Here is a 17438-nt window from a genome sequence, read left to right as displayed (position 1 = left end):
AAACCAGACCTGTTCACTAAAGTAGTATTATGGAGATTATAATACTGAAGTGTTTTTAAGATGTAGAATTAATAACTGCACTTTGGACGGCCACTGTTTTTATTGACTAGAAAAATGACACTAGATTTAACCTGCTCCAAGGAAGATTATTATATAGTATTGCTTATATTTATGTCCTTTTAGTCTGCCTATAAGCACAAAGATACTTTGTAGAAATCTGTGCTATCCCAATATGGTATATGCTAATAGTATTCACCACATAATCACATTCTTAATTCCTAAGGTGCACTGTGTGCCATTTGTTTCAGCTTGTTTCTTAGACCATCATGCCCATGACTATCTGACTTGACTTTAGTTTCAGAATTCTAGTTAGTTTATCCAAGATTTTTCTCTTTCTCCCTTTCCACTCAAGAACATGATGTGGGGGGGGGGGGTGTACCCTCAACTCTTGCCTCAGATGGAACCAGAGGCTGGGTTGATGTCCTTACCTGAAACTGCAGCAGTTCTCGTTAGAAATTTCTGGACTTCCATTCTTGCTCTGTGTCCTTCCATATCTTGGGTGTGTGGACCAGCACTGATCTGATATTCCCTACCCCCAACTAAAGCAATCTCATGTTATTGCCCTAGTCCCCTACCCATCTATGATTCTGCTTTTGTTTTCTTTATGCTTTCTGATCCCCTGAACAACATTTCTACCACTTGCTAGAGCCAATGCATCCCCACAATTAGCATCATCAGTGAAGACAGGGCTGAGAATCTGGCAGCCAAGCCAAAGGGCTTTAGATCTTACCGCTCATTGCCTTTCTTCTGTGCATCTCTGGGGATGGGGATGTTGATGGAAGACAGTCTATATGTGATGATGTAGAACTGATCTTCTTTAGATTCTGCTCATGGGAGGGGTCTATCAGCTTAGTGATGGGCAAGCCAAAGACGGGTTGCTTGTATCTTGCATACTGTAGAGCATCCATGATCCACCTCATTTCACGCCAGACTTCATCTGTTTGCTTTGGAATAAAGTGGTGAAAGATGTTAAAAGAAATACATTTTCGAGAGAGTCTAAGATGAACCATTTTCCATACTATTAGTTTCTACGGCATTGGTTTGAGCCTTACTCACTTTGTAAACCACAAATACCCAAGAGGCTGCTGTGATGACTGAGTAGGATGGTGAGTCTGAGAGTATCTATAACACTGTAGAGTACCTTGCTCACACACATAAAGCACTATTTTCTCTCCCTGCGTAACGAAGCACATAGTATCAGGGAGTTGATGCCAATGATGTATGAACTTCAGAATGTTTGACCTGTGTTCTGGGAAAGATGTAACTTTATATATTAAACTTACTACCTTGGTACATATAAAGCAAATGCTTCCAAAATCTAATGCAGTTTTAAAAAGCTCTTGTTAAAAAATGTAAACACTCTCACGGTAGCACATTTTAGATCAGCATCACCTTGGTTTCAGGGTTACTGTAGTGATTTTAGTGACATTTTCAGTATAAAATACAATAGCAGTTGCTAGTGGTTTAAAAGCCACTTGTTTTTGTCTTTCACTGTAGATGACAGGTGTTCTTCAGATCACGATGAGCACTGGCCAGGAGCTTCCTGGCTGTCCCGCATCCTAGTAAGAGAGCGCAGACAACACAGGTTCTTGGGAACCTGAAGCTTGTGGCTGGCTTTACATCTGATGTCACTGGGTACCTTGGCAAAATGTTGATGTTTGTGTTCATTTCCCAGTTGCGAATTGAGGACATTTAACCATGCAAAGGCTAAGTTAATGCCCAACTCCAACTTTAGCATTCTCTTTGGAGAACACTCAGAAAGCTGGTGCCACTACCTTTAGGTAGAAGGTGTTCATTGTAAGAATAATGGCATATTAAGTGTCCCTTACTGCAGAGGTTTTTAAAGATTAGGTGTCACTCAGTGTATATTTTCAACATTTTCTCTTAGGTCTTTACATTTAACCATATACTTAATAAAGTATCAACAAACCTTGTGTTCCTAATACTTAATAAAGTATCAACAAACCTTGTGTTCCTACCACAGAATAGATTTTGGAGCTCTGGCATTCACAGTTGTGTTCACTGAGAGAGCAGGCTAATGTGAGCGAGTGAGCAAAACTGTTTGGTTGGGGGTCGTTTCACCTTACCTTCTAGTTCCCTGCTGCCCTTGGATTGGCCTTAGCAGAGTATGCGGGGCTGGCCTTGAAAGCGTGAGATTGAGACCCAGGGTTTGTTCACTCCCTTAGCTGGGCAGGAAGTTCCACAGCAGCCAGGCCCAGGTGGAGGCACTAAGTCATGTTAAGGGGGAGAGATGGGAGGAAACTGGGAAGTTCATGAGGTAGCGCAAGTTGGGACTCCCAGGTGGGATGCACATGGATTTTCCTGAAGAAACAGTTACTTTCTCATCTGGCTTTTATTGGCCATTCAGATTCAGTGTACTGTGGTCTCAAAGATATTTCAGAGGGACCACATGATTGTGGATAACTTTTTAGAGCGCCTGTCAAGGACAGGAACTGTGTTTTTGTATTTTTCTTCAAGTAGCTGCTCAGGGGATGCTAGCAGAGTGAACGAAGGGATGGGGTGGTTACACAGCCCTACTCTTGGGTTATTGGAAGGATTCAGGGCATGTGGGTAAGTGTACTCCGTAAATCGAGCAATAGTATAATGTTTCCAGTTATATGATGCCAATCATGAGTATTTCAGTGGGTTGAACGTAAATTCCTAAAAGATTCCCCAACTCCTACTCCTTGGCACCTGTGATTATTACCTTATATGATAAAAAAGTGAGTATTGCCTCCCGTGGCAAAGCTGAGGCTGTTAAAGATTGCGGAGGGGTGGGGGTTCGTCCTGGATCGTCTGCGGGAGCCCCAAGTTCGGTGACAAATGTCCTCATAAGGACTTGCTCACAAGAGCGAGGCAAAGGGAGACTTGGCAGAAGGGAAGAGGCAGCCACAAAAGTAGAGATGGATTAGAGCTAAGGAATGCGCACACCCCCCAGAAGCTGGGGGAGGCAGAGAGTGGACTCTTCCCTGGAGTCCCTGAGGAATGCAGCTCTACCCAAGGGAATTTCGAACTTCTGCTCTCCAGTGCCTAGAAGAGAGCGCTGTCACTTTAAGCCAGCCACTTGGTGGTAACTTGTAAACTGGTGTGAGTTTTTCATGGCAAGCCACTTGTTCTTCTTAGATAAAGGCGTTTCACTCTATGCTAAGCATGGATAGAGCAGAATGAAGCGGTGCTGACTTAGTTCTCGGTAGTGAGGTGGAGAGGGCCTAACTGGAGAAAAGTAACCATGCCGTTGGTTCAGGGAGGCCTGCGGCTTGAGTTTAATGAAACCTCGCTAAGTAGCCCCCAAAGAAACCCAATTTCCACTTATTTCACCCTTCTACTGTTGATCTAAAAGCAACTGACAACATAATCCCCCTGATTTTAAGGTCCAAATTCAGCTTCTGAAGACTTGCTGACATGCTTTTCAAACGGGCGGCTGTGAACCGCCCGCGTCTGTTGATTAAAGGTTCTGCGTCCATTTCTCACCTTGCGCTTTACAAACTGCAGTTTTCATCCTATAAATTATACCCTTGCTCTGTGCCCAGGCAAGATAATATTTTTATTAAAATGTAAAGGTGATTGGCTTTCTCACAGCGCAGCCACAGGTTGCTCGAGGGGATGATGGATTGGCTATATTTAATGAGCTGTGTTTCTATTACGGCTTAGGCGCATTTGAAGCATTACAGTATATAAATTATGGCCTAATTGCCCTTTTGGCTTTAACAGCTCATAGTATGCTAAGCCTTAGGTCTTCATGCTTTGACTTTTCTTTCCTTCTCTCTCTCTCTCTCTCTCTCTCTCTCTCTCTCTCTCTCTCTCTCTCTCTCTCTCTCTCATCTTCCTTCACACACTTTGCCATTTCTACTGCATGTACAGTCTATAAAGCCTGTATACCTTATCTGTGAGTTTTCTGTGCCTCCCCTAGTCCAGGCCTTCCCGTTTTGGCTACACTCCTTGGCTTCTTTTCCTAGCTGTATTTACACAGACTCCCCTGCTCTTTACAATGTTTGGTTTGTGTAGTAACACTGTCTTAGATGTAGATGGAACTGGCAGCGGCCTCTGCAGGTTCTGGTTCTAGTGGTGGGGTGGGTTGCGCTGTGAACACCAGTGGGTGAGTGGCTGCAGCTCGCTGTCAAGTTTGGGGTGGGGGTCTAAGCAGTCGACACAGGTAAGGGGAGCTAGGACACTGAGTTGTCTGTGAGGTTGCTCATATCAAGGGTAGCATGCCAAAGGCTGTGGATCCAGGCAGATGATCTGGAATTACCCTGCTCTAGAAGTTAATTTTTAACACATTGGCAACTGATTTTTTTACCCAAGTCTGTGTGCCTATAGGAGTCCAGAGCAGGCAAGAACTTGGAAAAATTCTTGGCCTGGCCTGCCATTATTCAGCTCACTTAAAGATGTGATCAGAAGGAACGAGAAAAGATGCAGTAGAACTCAAAGCTAAGTGAGAAAGAGAAGCATAGAGCCAGGAATTCTGGGAGGGCTCAAGACTGCCACAGACTAAAGAAAGGTAGTGTCCTCATTGGACGAATGAGATTTTGGAACGCTGAAGCTGAAAAAGGCAGACACAACCCAAGGCATGGTTAGTAAAGTGTTTCTTTAAGATGTTTCTGGTTGTGGGTCCTAAAACTGTTAGAGGTGACTAGGACCTGAGACTTCCTCTAGTTCAATCCTGCCATTGCAGATAAGAGAAACAAGCCCTCCCTCCAGATCAAACAGAATGTTGTATGCTCCATAACTAAGAGATGTGCCTCTTGACTTCTGGTCTGTTATTACTGAGACAATGCCTCTCTGTGTGAGCCAGACTGGCCTTGAACTTCTCGTGTACCCTAGGCTAGTCTTGAACTCTCAGTCCTCCTGTCTCAGCCTCTCTAGTTCTGGATTACATGTCGGTGTCAACACCCTGGCTTCTTATGGCACTGGCTTCATTATGGCACTGGACTCGAAAGATAAGTGGAGGACTGGAGCGGCCGTTCAGGGAGTCAGAGCACCTGTCGTGCAAGCACAAAAACTTGAGTTTGGATCCCAGGTCCCACAGAAAGAGCTGGGTGTGGCCATGTGCACTCTCTGACAACTTCAGTGCCGAGTAGGGCTCAGAGGGGAGGGGTTTTCAGAAACACAGAAATTGGTGGGATTTTCCGGCTGCTAGCCTTGCTGAAAAATAGCTAGCTCCATGTTCTGAGAGGCCCTGTCTCAGAGGGACGGGCAGAGCACTCGACATCTCCCGAGCCTTCTGATCTCTGTGTATATACAGGTATGCATGCCTACATACTGTGTGCACATATCACTCACTCACACACACACACACACACACACACACAAGAGAGAGAGAGAGAGAGAGAGAGAGAGAGAGAGAGAGAGAGAGAGAGAGAGAGTCTTCCTTGTCCTTATCTTGTACCCTTCTTTTTCCTGCTCTGTTTCCATCATCAGCATCTGTTCTCTACTGGAAATGAAATAAATGGGGTGAATGTTTTAAAATTCTAAATCTCAGGTGGAAAGATTGAGCAACTTCCTGAAAAGCTACTTCTTTGGTCTGAGAGTCGCCTTCATTTATAAACGAGGAAAATAGGGTAATTCTACCGCTTAGTAATGTTTTTTTCTAAATACTACCAAATCTTCATTCCTCTCATTTTTATATTTCAAAGGACTTTTACTTCTAGCTTTTTATTGTTTATTTTTGAAGACTTGGTCTCCTCTAGGTCTGACCTTGAACTCACTATGTAGCTAAGGATGAACTTGAACTATTGATCCCCCTGTGTCTACTTCCTAAGGACTGGAATTACAGGCATGCCTCGCCATGCTTGGCCCTGTACTACTTCTTAATGAATGAATATACAATTTATTGTATAGTTAATATGCATGACTATTATTATCAACCCCCCTTTTGGAGACAGAGTCTTGCTATGTAGCTCTGGGTAGCTTAGAATTCTCTCTGTAGACCAAGCTGGCCTTGACTTTACAGAGATTATTCTGCTTCTGTCTCCTGAGTGCTGGGATTTAAGGTATAGAATTCCATGCTCATCTTATCATGACTATCTTTTCACAAATGATTAGGAAATGGGGAGTGTATGTGTCTGTGCACACATGTATTTGTGTGTGTGGGGTGTATGTATGCATACATGTATGTAGAGTTCAGGGGACAACCTTCAGGGTGTGCCTCAGGAACTCAGTCTACTCTGTTTTTCAACACAGGGGTCTCTCCTTACTCACCAGGAAGCCTAGGCTGGTCATTGAGCACCAGAGGTCTTCGTGTCCTTGTGTTCCCAGCCTTGGGGTTACAGGAGCGTGTCTCATGCACTGGCTTTCTTATGTGGGTTCTCAGGGCCTCGTTCTCCCAGGTAAGAACTTTACCCCAGCCCAGGGGACTTATTTATCAAGCCTCAAGCTCACAGTGTTTCCTTCTATTGAGTTCTTTTTACTTCTTGTTTGGATAGTTGGTGGGAGCTTCTGGTCTAATATGGTTCCTTACCTTTAGTCCTCTCCTTCAGTTCCGGAGAGACAGCCGATTATTTAAGGAGTAGGGCCAAGCAGAGGGCATTCTTACCGTGAACAGCCAGCGTGACATGGCCTCCTTGTTCCAATACGTCCCATAGAACTATGAGAAGCTCTCTCTTTCTCCAAAGCTGAGGCTTAGGTACAGAATTAAGTGTGAATTCCTGACTGTGGCCGTTGGTATGGTTCTCTGATCTGTTCTTCCTGGTGTTTTTCAGTCTCGCTCCGTTTGTCAGTCTTGTCACCCAGCATTCAACTCATGCCCCAACCAACCTTGACACCGTTTTATTTTCCAAAGCCCGTTTTCTTGCCCGTCTGCCTTGTCTACTTCTTATTTTCTCTCTGGATGCAGAACATTCATTCTGCTTCTATGCTGTGCAGTCTAGCCTGTCCCACAGCTCCAGCTCAGATGCCATCGGGTCCTCTCATGGCATCTTTCCTACTGCCCACAAGTGAAAGTCGAGGCTTATTTCTTTGTGTTGACATGGAAACCCCTTTCTTTTTTTTGATATTTCTCTTTTGGTACCTAACATACCTTAAGAATAATACGTATAGGCATTTCCTGTCTACCTTAATGAATTTTAAACAGTTTAAGGTCACAGCTATTCCAACTTTGTATCTCTCGTTATAGTGCTTGATACCTGAATAGTTAATATTCCTAAAAAATGGATGGAAGGCATATAATATTGATGTTTATCATGGAGCCATTACTATTGTACTTACTTTGTGAGTTGGGTAACTGATAGATAAGATTTGGATATGGCATTTAGGGGCAATTTCAGGCCATGTTCAATTTTCTAGACTGCTGGTTTGTGCCGTCTTTGTCAGTCTCAAAGTGTCACCATAGACCATGGACAAGGAATGTAGTTTTCATAATCTCTCTCTCTCTCTTTCTCTCTCTCTCTCTCTCTCTCTCTCTCTCTCTCTCTCTCTCTCTTTCTCTCTCTCTCCTCTTTGCCTCCTTCTTTCACACACACACACACACACACACACACACACACACACACACAGACACTGACACAAACACATGCAAATGCATACATTTTAAAGACATGATTTCACTTTGCCTCCAAAGCTGGTCTGGGACTCACTTTGTGCCCAGGCTAGCCTTGAACTTTCAATCCTCCTCCTTTAGTCTTCCCAAATGCTGGCATCTCAGCTGTGCACCATCATACCAGGCAAGCAATAAATTTTCTCACTTCAGTAACCACGTATTAAAGAAGTCCAGACCATGAATGATCTAGCTGGATCTGGGTTAACACAAACTGGCAGACCATCTTGTTTTCTTTTTCTCTGAGATACTGAGAACATTCTATGCTGGCTTTTTTTCCTTCTTGGAACCGTCATTACACTAGTGGGGCAGCACAGGATTTGGACCATTCTCTGCTGCTGACCACAGTGGCTGATACAGTCCTCCGGACTGCTGCCATTTACCTGTAATTCACTGTTAAGCCTTTGTCTGAAAACTCAGCACTCCCCAACCCCACCTTCTGCCAGATCCACAGGCTGTTGGCATAGCATGTTCCCTTGTTGGCCTCCGGTAGCTGCTCTCACCCTGTGCTCCCTGCCTCTCCCTTCATTATCCCAGGAACAGCCGCTTTACCTGAATGAAGTCTAACACTTGCTGGTGTCTTTGTTTGGCAGCTGCAACTTCGCTGTCTGAGATAGCTTCCCTCAGGGACTGTTGGGTATTCAAAGCGTCCAGCTCCACAACAGCAGAAAGGCGGCAATACAGACTAATAAATTTCTCTCTGTAGCTGCAAAAATGAACTGGAAAAAGGACAAGCAAAATAAAACATGTTAAGATCTCGTATCAAAATAGAGAAATTCATACAGCAGAGAAAACCAGTCGAATGGAAACATGATTTATTAACCCTATCAGTGGAAAATATTAAGCCATAAATAAATTATAAATGTGCTCTTAAGGGGCCAGTTGTCTGGCTTTAGTCAGACAGTATTCCCTTTTAGGTTTACCAACTCCTCGTAAGGTATGGGGAAGCGGGTTGGCTCTGGCTGCAGTTTGGATGGACTTTTTCCTAAATTTGGGACCTTTTTCATACATAGTCATGTGCCACATAATGATGTATCAGTGATGGCTGCATATGCAGTGGTGGCCCAATAAAACTATATCACCCAGTGACATCATAGCTGCCTAAGTTTGTATATGATGTTCACATAATAACAAAATTATCTAATGATACAAGTTTCAGAAGCTCTCATATTGCTAAGTGTTATACATTATTGTGTGTATGGCTACACACACACACACACACACACACACACACGAATGTATGTGTATTAACTGGAAAAAAATCACTTTAAAGGGAAAGCAAAAACAAACAAAACAAGTAGCAGCTTGAAACCTAGATTTGATTTTAAGCATCTTGCTTACTCCTAAAAGATGTGAGACATGCTTGTCTTTGGTTGTCTTTTGCCTAACTAGACATTTCCCCCAGGACCTTTGGGCTCTGAATCCTTTTCTGCCTGTTCCCCCTTTGCAACTTTGGAAGCATAGTGGGTTAAAATTATTGGCCAGACCATTTTTATCTGTAGATTTGGCCTTTTGTTCTCAAAACACAATGGGACAGAGGCCATAGGAAAGAGTTTAAGCTGCATTCTCATTTTTGCCTCTTTTTAGGAGAGGCACACGGCAGGTTTCTCTCTTCTCTGGTTCCGATGTGGAGGGAAAGCATCCTAGTGCAGACCAGGGCTTTTCTGGTGTCTTCCTGCTCCATCCTCAGATCTGGAGACTTTATTCTTGCCGTGTCTTCTTGGGTGAGACATTCTAATAATACTGTCCAGTTTACTACTTCTGATCCTCTTTGCTGTAGAACCCAGTACCTACACACCCAACCATTTGGGGAAGCTAAACCATCCTGCTTCAGAATGGGGTTTCTGTTCATCTCCACCCAGTTATTGAAGAAATCTTGCTCCTTAGCATAGGAGAGATTTCTGGGCATCTTACATCCTAATCTGCTCGATGTCTGGCTTGGTATGAGAAATTTGAGGCCATTGGGAGGGTGGCCTGCACTGTCTTTGTTCACTCGGAATGGGAAGAGACTAGGACGAGGGCTTCAGTTCTTCTTTGCCTTGCCTCTCACTCTGACTCTGCCCTACTCTAGCTGTGTCCCCCCACTTCCTCCAGCTTGCCCTATTTAGTAGGCACCTCTCTACCCTCAGGGCTGGACTTGATTTTTTTTCTGTTACCGGCTCCTTCCTTTCTAGCCTTTCCGCACGCTTTAGAGCATCCTTGCCTTGTTCAAAGAAGAGCTGGTTCCATGCTCTACTAGTAAAGGTCAGGCTCTTATGCTTCTCCCACACAGAATTCTCACACGACCCCCTCACTTAAAATTCCACCGAGATCCCTCTTTAGAGTAAAAACCCAAACACCCTTCACCATACGGAGATGCTTATGGTCTAGGGTTTGAGTGCGAATCTTTAGAAACATCTTTTACTGTACAGCTGGCTTTGTACTAACTTAGCTTTGATCTAAGCCAACTTAACATGCTCTCCTTTCTCCTTTCATACTTTTACAATTACCCTCCCCATTCCTAGATACCTGCCTCTACCAGTCCTTTCCAGACTCCTTTTGGTACTGACAGGGTAAATATGAACAGCTCCTCAATGAAGGTTCCACTGGCGTCTCCCTTCCAGGGAGATCTCATTTCTCCCCGGGTCCAGAGAGGATATGATTCGGAATGTCTAAGACCTTACCCTGCTCTGCTGTTGTGTATGTGTCTTTGGCTGCTTCGGTGTTAGGATACTTTTTTCTTTCTTTTTTTTTTTTTGTTTTTTTTTTGAGACAGGGTTTCCCTGTAGTTTCTAGAGCCTGTCCTGGAACTAGCTCTTGTAGACCAGGCTGGCCTCGAACTCAGAGATCTGCCTGCCTCTGCCTCCCGAGTGTTGGGATTAAAGGCATGCGCTACCACCGCCCAGCCTGGATACTTTTTTCTTTCTTTAAAACGCCAAACACCATAGCTTCTTAACTAACACTGGTTGAGTAATGAAGGTGGACCCTGACCCTGAAGATGTCCTGTCCTAAGTGTGCTTCTGTCACTGTGTGCTGGGTTTTCCTACTTGGAAAGGTGTTTTTCAGTACTGTGATATTTGCTGGCGGCTCCGAGGCAGGAGCCACCACTCCTTGTAGCTTACTTTTGACCCTTAGAGTTCTCCATCTTTCTGCCCTTCAAGGAGGGACTACGTCCCGTCCCGGTAGCACTTGACAGATCTTCCCTTCGGCTGGAGAAAGAAGAGCCTCACGGCCTCCTTTCCCACATAAAGTTGGACACAATGACAACAGTAGTCTTTTTTTCCCTCTCTCTAAAATATGAAAGAAAGTTAACTGTGTAAAGAAACCGAATGATCCCTTTGAGAGCAACAGTATCAGTCTCTGTGAATTCTCAAAGACTGGCGTATCCCGTTTTCTCTCATAGGCCAGGGAATTCGGGTTTCTCTTGCGTTTTGTGGTAGGAGCTATGGATCAGTGGGTGGTCTCCCATACCCACACCATCCCATGCCATCCGTGCCACGCACCACAAGTGAGTTATGAGAATGTTTCAGCTGTAGCACTTTCCCTGCTCTAGCGGTTTCTATCCAGAGCCTTTAATGTCACTTTGACAAATGTCCCTTTAACGTAGTCTTTTGTGGTTTAGCAATGATACATTTGGTAGCCATCCCCTAGGAAGGGAGGATAGACTGGAAGCTTCTAATTTTTTTTTAAATGTGAGTCACATGCATTTTGCAAACAAACTGGTATCAGGCAAATATAACGGCATCATTGGGACTACATGATTTGTGAGTAACGCGCAAGCTGAAACCAATTCCTGGTGGCGGTGTTTCTCTTCTATTTTCCCTTCTACAACATCGAGACAGACTAGAGTACAGCTGGCTGAGCACTCACGGCACAGCAGAGTAGAAAGTGCAAGGGCTGGATACCATGCAGGTCTGATTTTTGATTGCAGCTGTGCCTCTTATGACTAGTGTGCGTGATAGGGAGATGACCTTCAAAGACCTCAGAAGTGTCCCCTAAAACAGGGCAAATGGGGGCTCCCAAAGAGGAACCAACACAGTGCATATACAATACCCAACACGTATATGAGACACACTGGAATCAGTGTGTTCCCACTCCCTTCTCCTACCCCTTAACTTTCCAGGAAGAATGAAACATGTAATAGCTCAAATGTTAGCACCCTGGGATTAGAATATTCTAAGAATCTCCATCTCGTCAAACTCTGAGTCTGTCTGAGAAGTGTGGCCTCTTTCGAGAGTCAAAGAAGCAGCAAGATAACCTCCCAGGATAAATTTAGTGCCACAAGTTTTTGCCAGAAAGCACCTGGGCCCAGAGTGTGGCACAAAGTCCTGGTAGGGCACGAGCTGACACTTGGAATACTGGAGTGGCCTCTTCAATTAGAAAAGACGGGGATCAGTAAGAAAGGTTGGTGCCGGCCCATTTCCTTCAAGCCTGGGGTCTGGATCCAATGAAGCGTGTTGCCTAGATACCCCACAGGCATCTCAAAACTCATCATTTGTCAAACTGAGCTCACCATCCTCCCCTCCCCCAACTTCTTTCCCTCATATTTCCTGACTTGGTAGATGGCAATGCTGTCCACCTTAGAACCATTTCAGTCAGGCTCCTCCATCTTGCCCCTCAGCTGCCTCAAATCAATGAACGTTTATTGATTTTTAACTCCTGAATCCACGTTGCCTCTCCTTCTGCCTCTGTACCTCCCCCTTGCCAGCCCTGGTTCTGAGGTCTCATCGTTGTTCACCCAGATCAGTCAAAACGGTCTCTTAGTGGTTTTGTTCCCTCTAATCTCAACCCCAGTACCTTGATTTCTGTAATCTGTCCTCCCAGAACTGCTGAGACCCAATAAGCCCATAATGCCTTTTCACCATTTGTTTTGCCCAAAGGATGTAGTCTCACCTCTTTGGAGCAAGTTCCATGATTTGGACCGGCTAGCTTCCCCGGAGCTGTTGAGTGTCCATCACATAACTAAAGGCAGGACCTGATCAACTTAGCCTTTGTCCATCCTGTCCCATCTGTGTAAAATCATTTTGTTTTCTTTTTAGCTTCTGAATTTTGATTTCTCCTCCACAATCCATTTAAAATATTGCCTCTGAAGGAAGATTTGAGCGTCTTTCTATCTAACAGTGGGGCTTTCATTGTATCAGGATCATTGGTAGGAATGCCTCCATCTCCTCTAGGGTCTGGGGTTTAAGCTGTGTGCTGTGAATGTCAGCAGGCCCACCTAGACAGTATCTGGCATCTAGTGGAAACTCAGCAAATGTGTGTTGAACAAAGAAGGGTATATCCAATTTTTAAAAAAATTCTCCAGTATCCTGTCCTTTTAGTCCAATTAGCACCAATTACAGAGCCAAGGAAATCAATAAAAATCAACCTTTCTCCTTGTAGGCTTGCTGTTCATTGAGACTACCCACAGGGTCGGGGCAAGGTGACCTCTTCCGTGCAGGCTAGGCAGCCCAAAGGCCACGTCATTGGATAGTGTGTCTAAGCTTGTGACGTTGCTTTTCTTTTTCTTCTGGGAACACATTTCTTAAGGGTTTCCACACACAGGCTTTATGGTTTTCCAAGGGTCCTATTCTGCTTTTGCCTAAGGGATGATAGAGGGTTAACCCTAAGGTGTGGAAAGAGGAATGGGTCTTTGGTGAAACTCCTCAACCCTGCTTGTCCAGTGCTTCGCAACATCTTTGTGTCAGTCTCTTTGGCATCACAAACGGCCCCCAGAAACAATATCCTGTGGGTGGGACCTAGTTGTCCTTTTTTCTGGAGACAGGAGGCCAGTCTTCTTTATCATTTTGCCCTCTCCACATCTGTTTGGTGCTGGACTAGGCACAGATGCAGATTTCCGTTGCTGGTCAGCACGCTATTTATGATTCACTTAAGGTCACTAGTGGGAACGTGGCAGGGTTTGCCAAATCTCAACTCCTTCCATGAGGTAGATGCTGATGACTTATACAAGTCAAATTGAAATATAATGCACTTCTTTATTATAATTTACATATTCCCATAATTCACACCTTTTCAAGTTTCATTAGAATTCCCTTGTTGTTATTAAAGTTTTTCCTAGTTTGGACTGAATTTCCAAAAACATTCTTCTCTTTCTCAGAAATGCTTAGGATATCTCTACCATTTACTAGGGAATGACCTAGAGTAGATGGGCATAGTTAATTTTTTTCTTAGCATCTTCCTCAGAGGGACATGGGTCCAATATAGCAAGGCTTAAGAGTTCCTATAGTATCTATCATTAATTTTTTTTAGTGGGCTCTGTCTAGTGGAGGAAAAGAAGGTTTGCCTCTTGGAAAATGCTGATTGTTAAAGGATAAGGTAGAGTTTGCCACAATTCTTACTGAGTACATGTAATCTGTTAAAATTGATTTCTGGTACAGCAAACATTAAACTAGGGAGTGTATCAGTTACTACTTATTGGCAACACTTATCCATGGTCTTAAACAAAACACTAATAGAATTGGAAGTGTCAACAGAAGCAAGCCCAACCAAGTGATCTTTTCTGGAAACTTACATGGTGGTCATTAATCAGGTAGATAGCTCATGATACAGTGATAAGGGAGGGCCAAAGGAGTACCAGAGTTTGTCTTACTTGAGCAAAAAAAAAATTTAAAACCAGGATCTGTGAGGCACAGGCTTTGATCTATGGCCTGCTTTTCATAGATGAAGGCTGTGTACATAGTTTCACAGTTGCTTTTAGCAGTAAGGATAGGTAAGACAGATCAAAGAGGCAGACACAGTTGGATTCTACTATATTACTCTGCCGACTGCATTTCTAAGTCTGTATTTATGTATTCATCTCTGGGTCCTAGGCAGAACCACTTAAGCTATGGATTTGTGGCTTCACTATTACCTGAGAACTTATTAGGAAATGTCCATTTTTCCCCCAGCTCCTTCTCAGTCTGCTGACTCAGCATCACTGAGGCTAGACTCCAGGAATCCATATTTTAACAAGCTCTTCAGGTGATTCTTATGAACATTAAACCTCGAGGAACATTATTCTAGGGCACTGTATCCCTAAGTGTATGTTTTGTGGATTTTTTTTTTTTAAAATAGATGCCATGCCAAAAATGTTTCCAGTTCTGGTCAGATGAAGTTGGAAAATTCTGGATTAAAAAAAAGTCAAGCTTTCTTTCTTAGAGTGGGGATGGGGAAGGGGTGAGAGTGGGTGAGTGGGGGTGGGGGAGGCTGCCTTTTGTAGACCTTTTAACGCTATACTGCTTAGAATTACCCACTGAGATGCTTTCCAAATGCATAGAAGGATATCTAAGATCCCTGTCTATGTGTTGAAGGATCCGGCTTCTCCCACTGTGACCTCCTGTCTTATCTTTACTGTCCTTGCTTAACTCATACTTTGGACACTGCTCTCTTGTCCATGCCCACTATTACTTGGAAGCCTCTCCACTTGCTCTTCCTGTTGCCTGGAAGAGTCAGGTCTCTGCTCAGATGTAACTTCTTCACAGAGGCCTTCCCAGGTCATCCTACACAGAGCTGCAACCCCTGTCACGACACTCTGGTTCCTTTCCATGATTTGTTTTTCTTCTTAGCGCGTGTATCTCTTACGTTTGTGTTCTCTGTCTGTTGGTTTGTTATTTGTGTTCCCCCCCACACACATACACCCAAAGGATGTGCACTCTATAAGGAACTGCAGGCTTTTCGGGGCCTTTGAGTAATGCCTGTTGGTGGGTGACCAAGCGAATCATGAGAAGAAAATGCATGCCAGTGGGCTTCAACAGTTGCAGCGTGGAGAGGAACAGAGAACAGCATGAAAGAGGGTGGCTGGCCAAGAAGAGTGTGTGATATTCCCAAGATTGGTAGCACTCTTTCAAATGTTGGTGTCCCGCTGGGTCCTAACATATACTATCATAAATGATCCCAAATCATTGATTGTTCCACCAGTGTCACTGAGACATGGAGACACAAATTCACACACACACACACACACACACACACACACACACACACACACACACACACCCGCAATTAGGGAAAAGGTATCATTCATCTTATACAGAACGAAATACTGGCTAGCTCCACAATAAAGTGTTCTTCGTCTATCTTTTCTCTTTATTTGTCCTATGGGAATCATGTGTGTTTTCTTGGCTTTAGCAGCTGCTGTAGACTCTGCTGAAGTTTCCCTGTTTAGATCTGGCTTGCTCTTTGCATTTCTGCTGCCAATGTGATATGTTCACTTTGATGTTGATTTAGCACCTTCAAATTCAATATTATCTAAAGCTAAAAGCACCCAAACTATGTTTGTGGTCTCTGATAGTCCTGGTAAGGGCAGCATGATCCCCATTGTCCCTGAGGCTGAAAACCTCAGAGGCCATCTCGGGATGTTTCCTTTGCCCCGGTAGCATTTGCTGGCCCTTGATTCCACTCACGTTCTCATACCTACGCTTTTCTCTTTTTGCCACAAGCTCTCAACCTACCACTTGGCTCTTCAACTCAGCTCTGAGGCTTTGGTCTCTGCTTTCCATCCACTCTCCTCCACATCTCTCCTGACTCCCGCAAGTCAGCACGGTCCCTTTTCCCTGTCCAGCTGGACGGCCTGTCCATGCCGCACAGTTCTCTGATCTAACCAGAACCGGGCCTCTTCTTTCCCTGACTCCTCCTGCTACATTCTCATGTCTTTGCTAGTTCTTCTCACTAATGACAAGAAAGCTTTCCTTTTTATCTGTGTTTATTAACTTGCCCATGCTTAAACAATTGCATGAGATATGCCCTCCTGCGTGAAGGCTTTCTGCTATTCTCTGGGAAAACTGGCTACATGAAGCACATCCTTGCTATCTCTCAGTTCTAGAATACCTGTGATGTTATAAGCACGTTATGGGTTATTTTGTGATAATTTGCACTCCCAGGTTACTTCTCCCATACACCAAGTTTCTCGAGTGTAGTGTCTGTGCTGTGCTTACCTCTCGGTCTCCATAGTGCCCCCGAGAGTTGTTTATTGACTAGAAATCTATGCGGGTCGCAAACTGTATCTTATCCTATCAGTGCTGTGAGATGCGCACTAGCCATGTTTTTTGGCTAAGGAGTGAATCAAGTGGTCGTGACTAGGGCTTTGGGGAGCGGTATGGCCACTGTTGTTAATCATGTGACAATAGCAAAGGTGTGGTAAGGCTAAGTGAGTGCCAGTGTCGTACAGTAGGGGACCCAGGATTGTCTAATCTCTGCACGCCTGCTTCTAGCTTCTCTTAGGACGTCTCCTACCTCTGGGAAATAGCAGTGCCCATTCATCACCCTCTGGACGTCTTCGCTTCTGGGAGTGAGGGCAACCAAGAGGCTTAAACAATCTATCCCAAAGACGTAAGTTCTGATTCAGATGCCCAGATCTCAGAATGAAGTTTCAGGCAATCGCCTTGTGTGTTTCTAAATCTGGTGGTTTGGGAGCAGTCAAAACACAGGTCTGCCTCCATTCTACCCACCCACTTGCTCAGCCACCCCCAAATTGGGCAATTTATTTGAATTGAGGGAGCCCTTGCTAATTGCCTCTTATTGGTCTGTTACAAGATGAAGCACCGGAAAGGAGACAAAGCCTCCCTGTTCACATTCTCAGTGGGCAGCGGGGGTCTCTGCAGAAACTGCAGCCAGGCTGTTCAGTCTGAAAGCGAGGACACGATCAGACACCGTCCAGATTCCTTACATTAAGGTCACAGTATTGTATCCTGGGAGATCTAGTCCATTCCTCCAATTGTCTAGGCTATTTCGAGTCTATTTAATAGCAATCTGTTTAATAATAAATCAAGGCTATTTGTTGATTTTTTTTTTTTGCTCCAAGTTATATAAACTCTACATATTAATTTCATTGTTATTCTTTCCCAGTTAGCTGTGAGAGGCAGGGGGCATGGCATGAGCACATGTTCACGAA

General features: G+C 44.3%; 1 protein-coding gene across 1 annotated transcript in view; it reads right to left on the bottom strand.

The window, feature by feature from the left end:
* Nucleotides 1–17438, bottom strand: part of Ankfn1 (ankyrin repeat and fibronectin type III domain containing 1) — a 146762-nt gene that overhangs the window by 13677 nt on the left and 115647 nt on the right. The window contains exons 16-17 of the mRNA XM_038328646.1: nucleotides 8144–8310; nucleotides 791–1004 (exon numbers count right to left, since the gene is read on the bottom strand). Coding sequence (XP_038184574.1) covers nucleotides 791–1004; nucleotides 8144–8310 — 381 coding nt within the window. The remainder of the gene's footprint in view (nucleotides 1–790; nucleotides 1005–8143; nucleotides 8311–17438) is intronic.

Source organism: Arvicola amphibius, chromosome 4 (assembly GCF_903992535.2).
Source record: "Arvicola amphibius chromosome 4, mArvAmp1.2, whole genome shotgun sequence".
NCBI classification, from domain to species: Eukaryota; Metazoa; Chordata; class Mammalia; order Rodentia; family Cricetidae; genus Arvicola; species Arvicola amphibius.
This window is presented reverse-complemented; position numbering and strand designations above follow the sequence as displayed.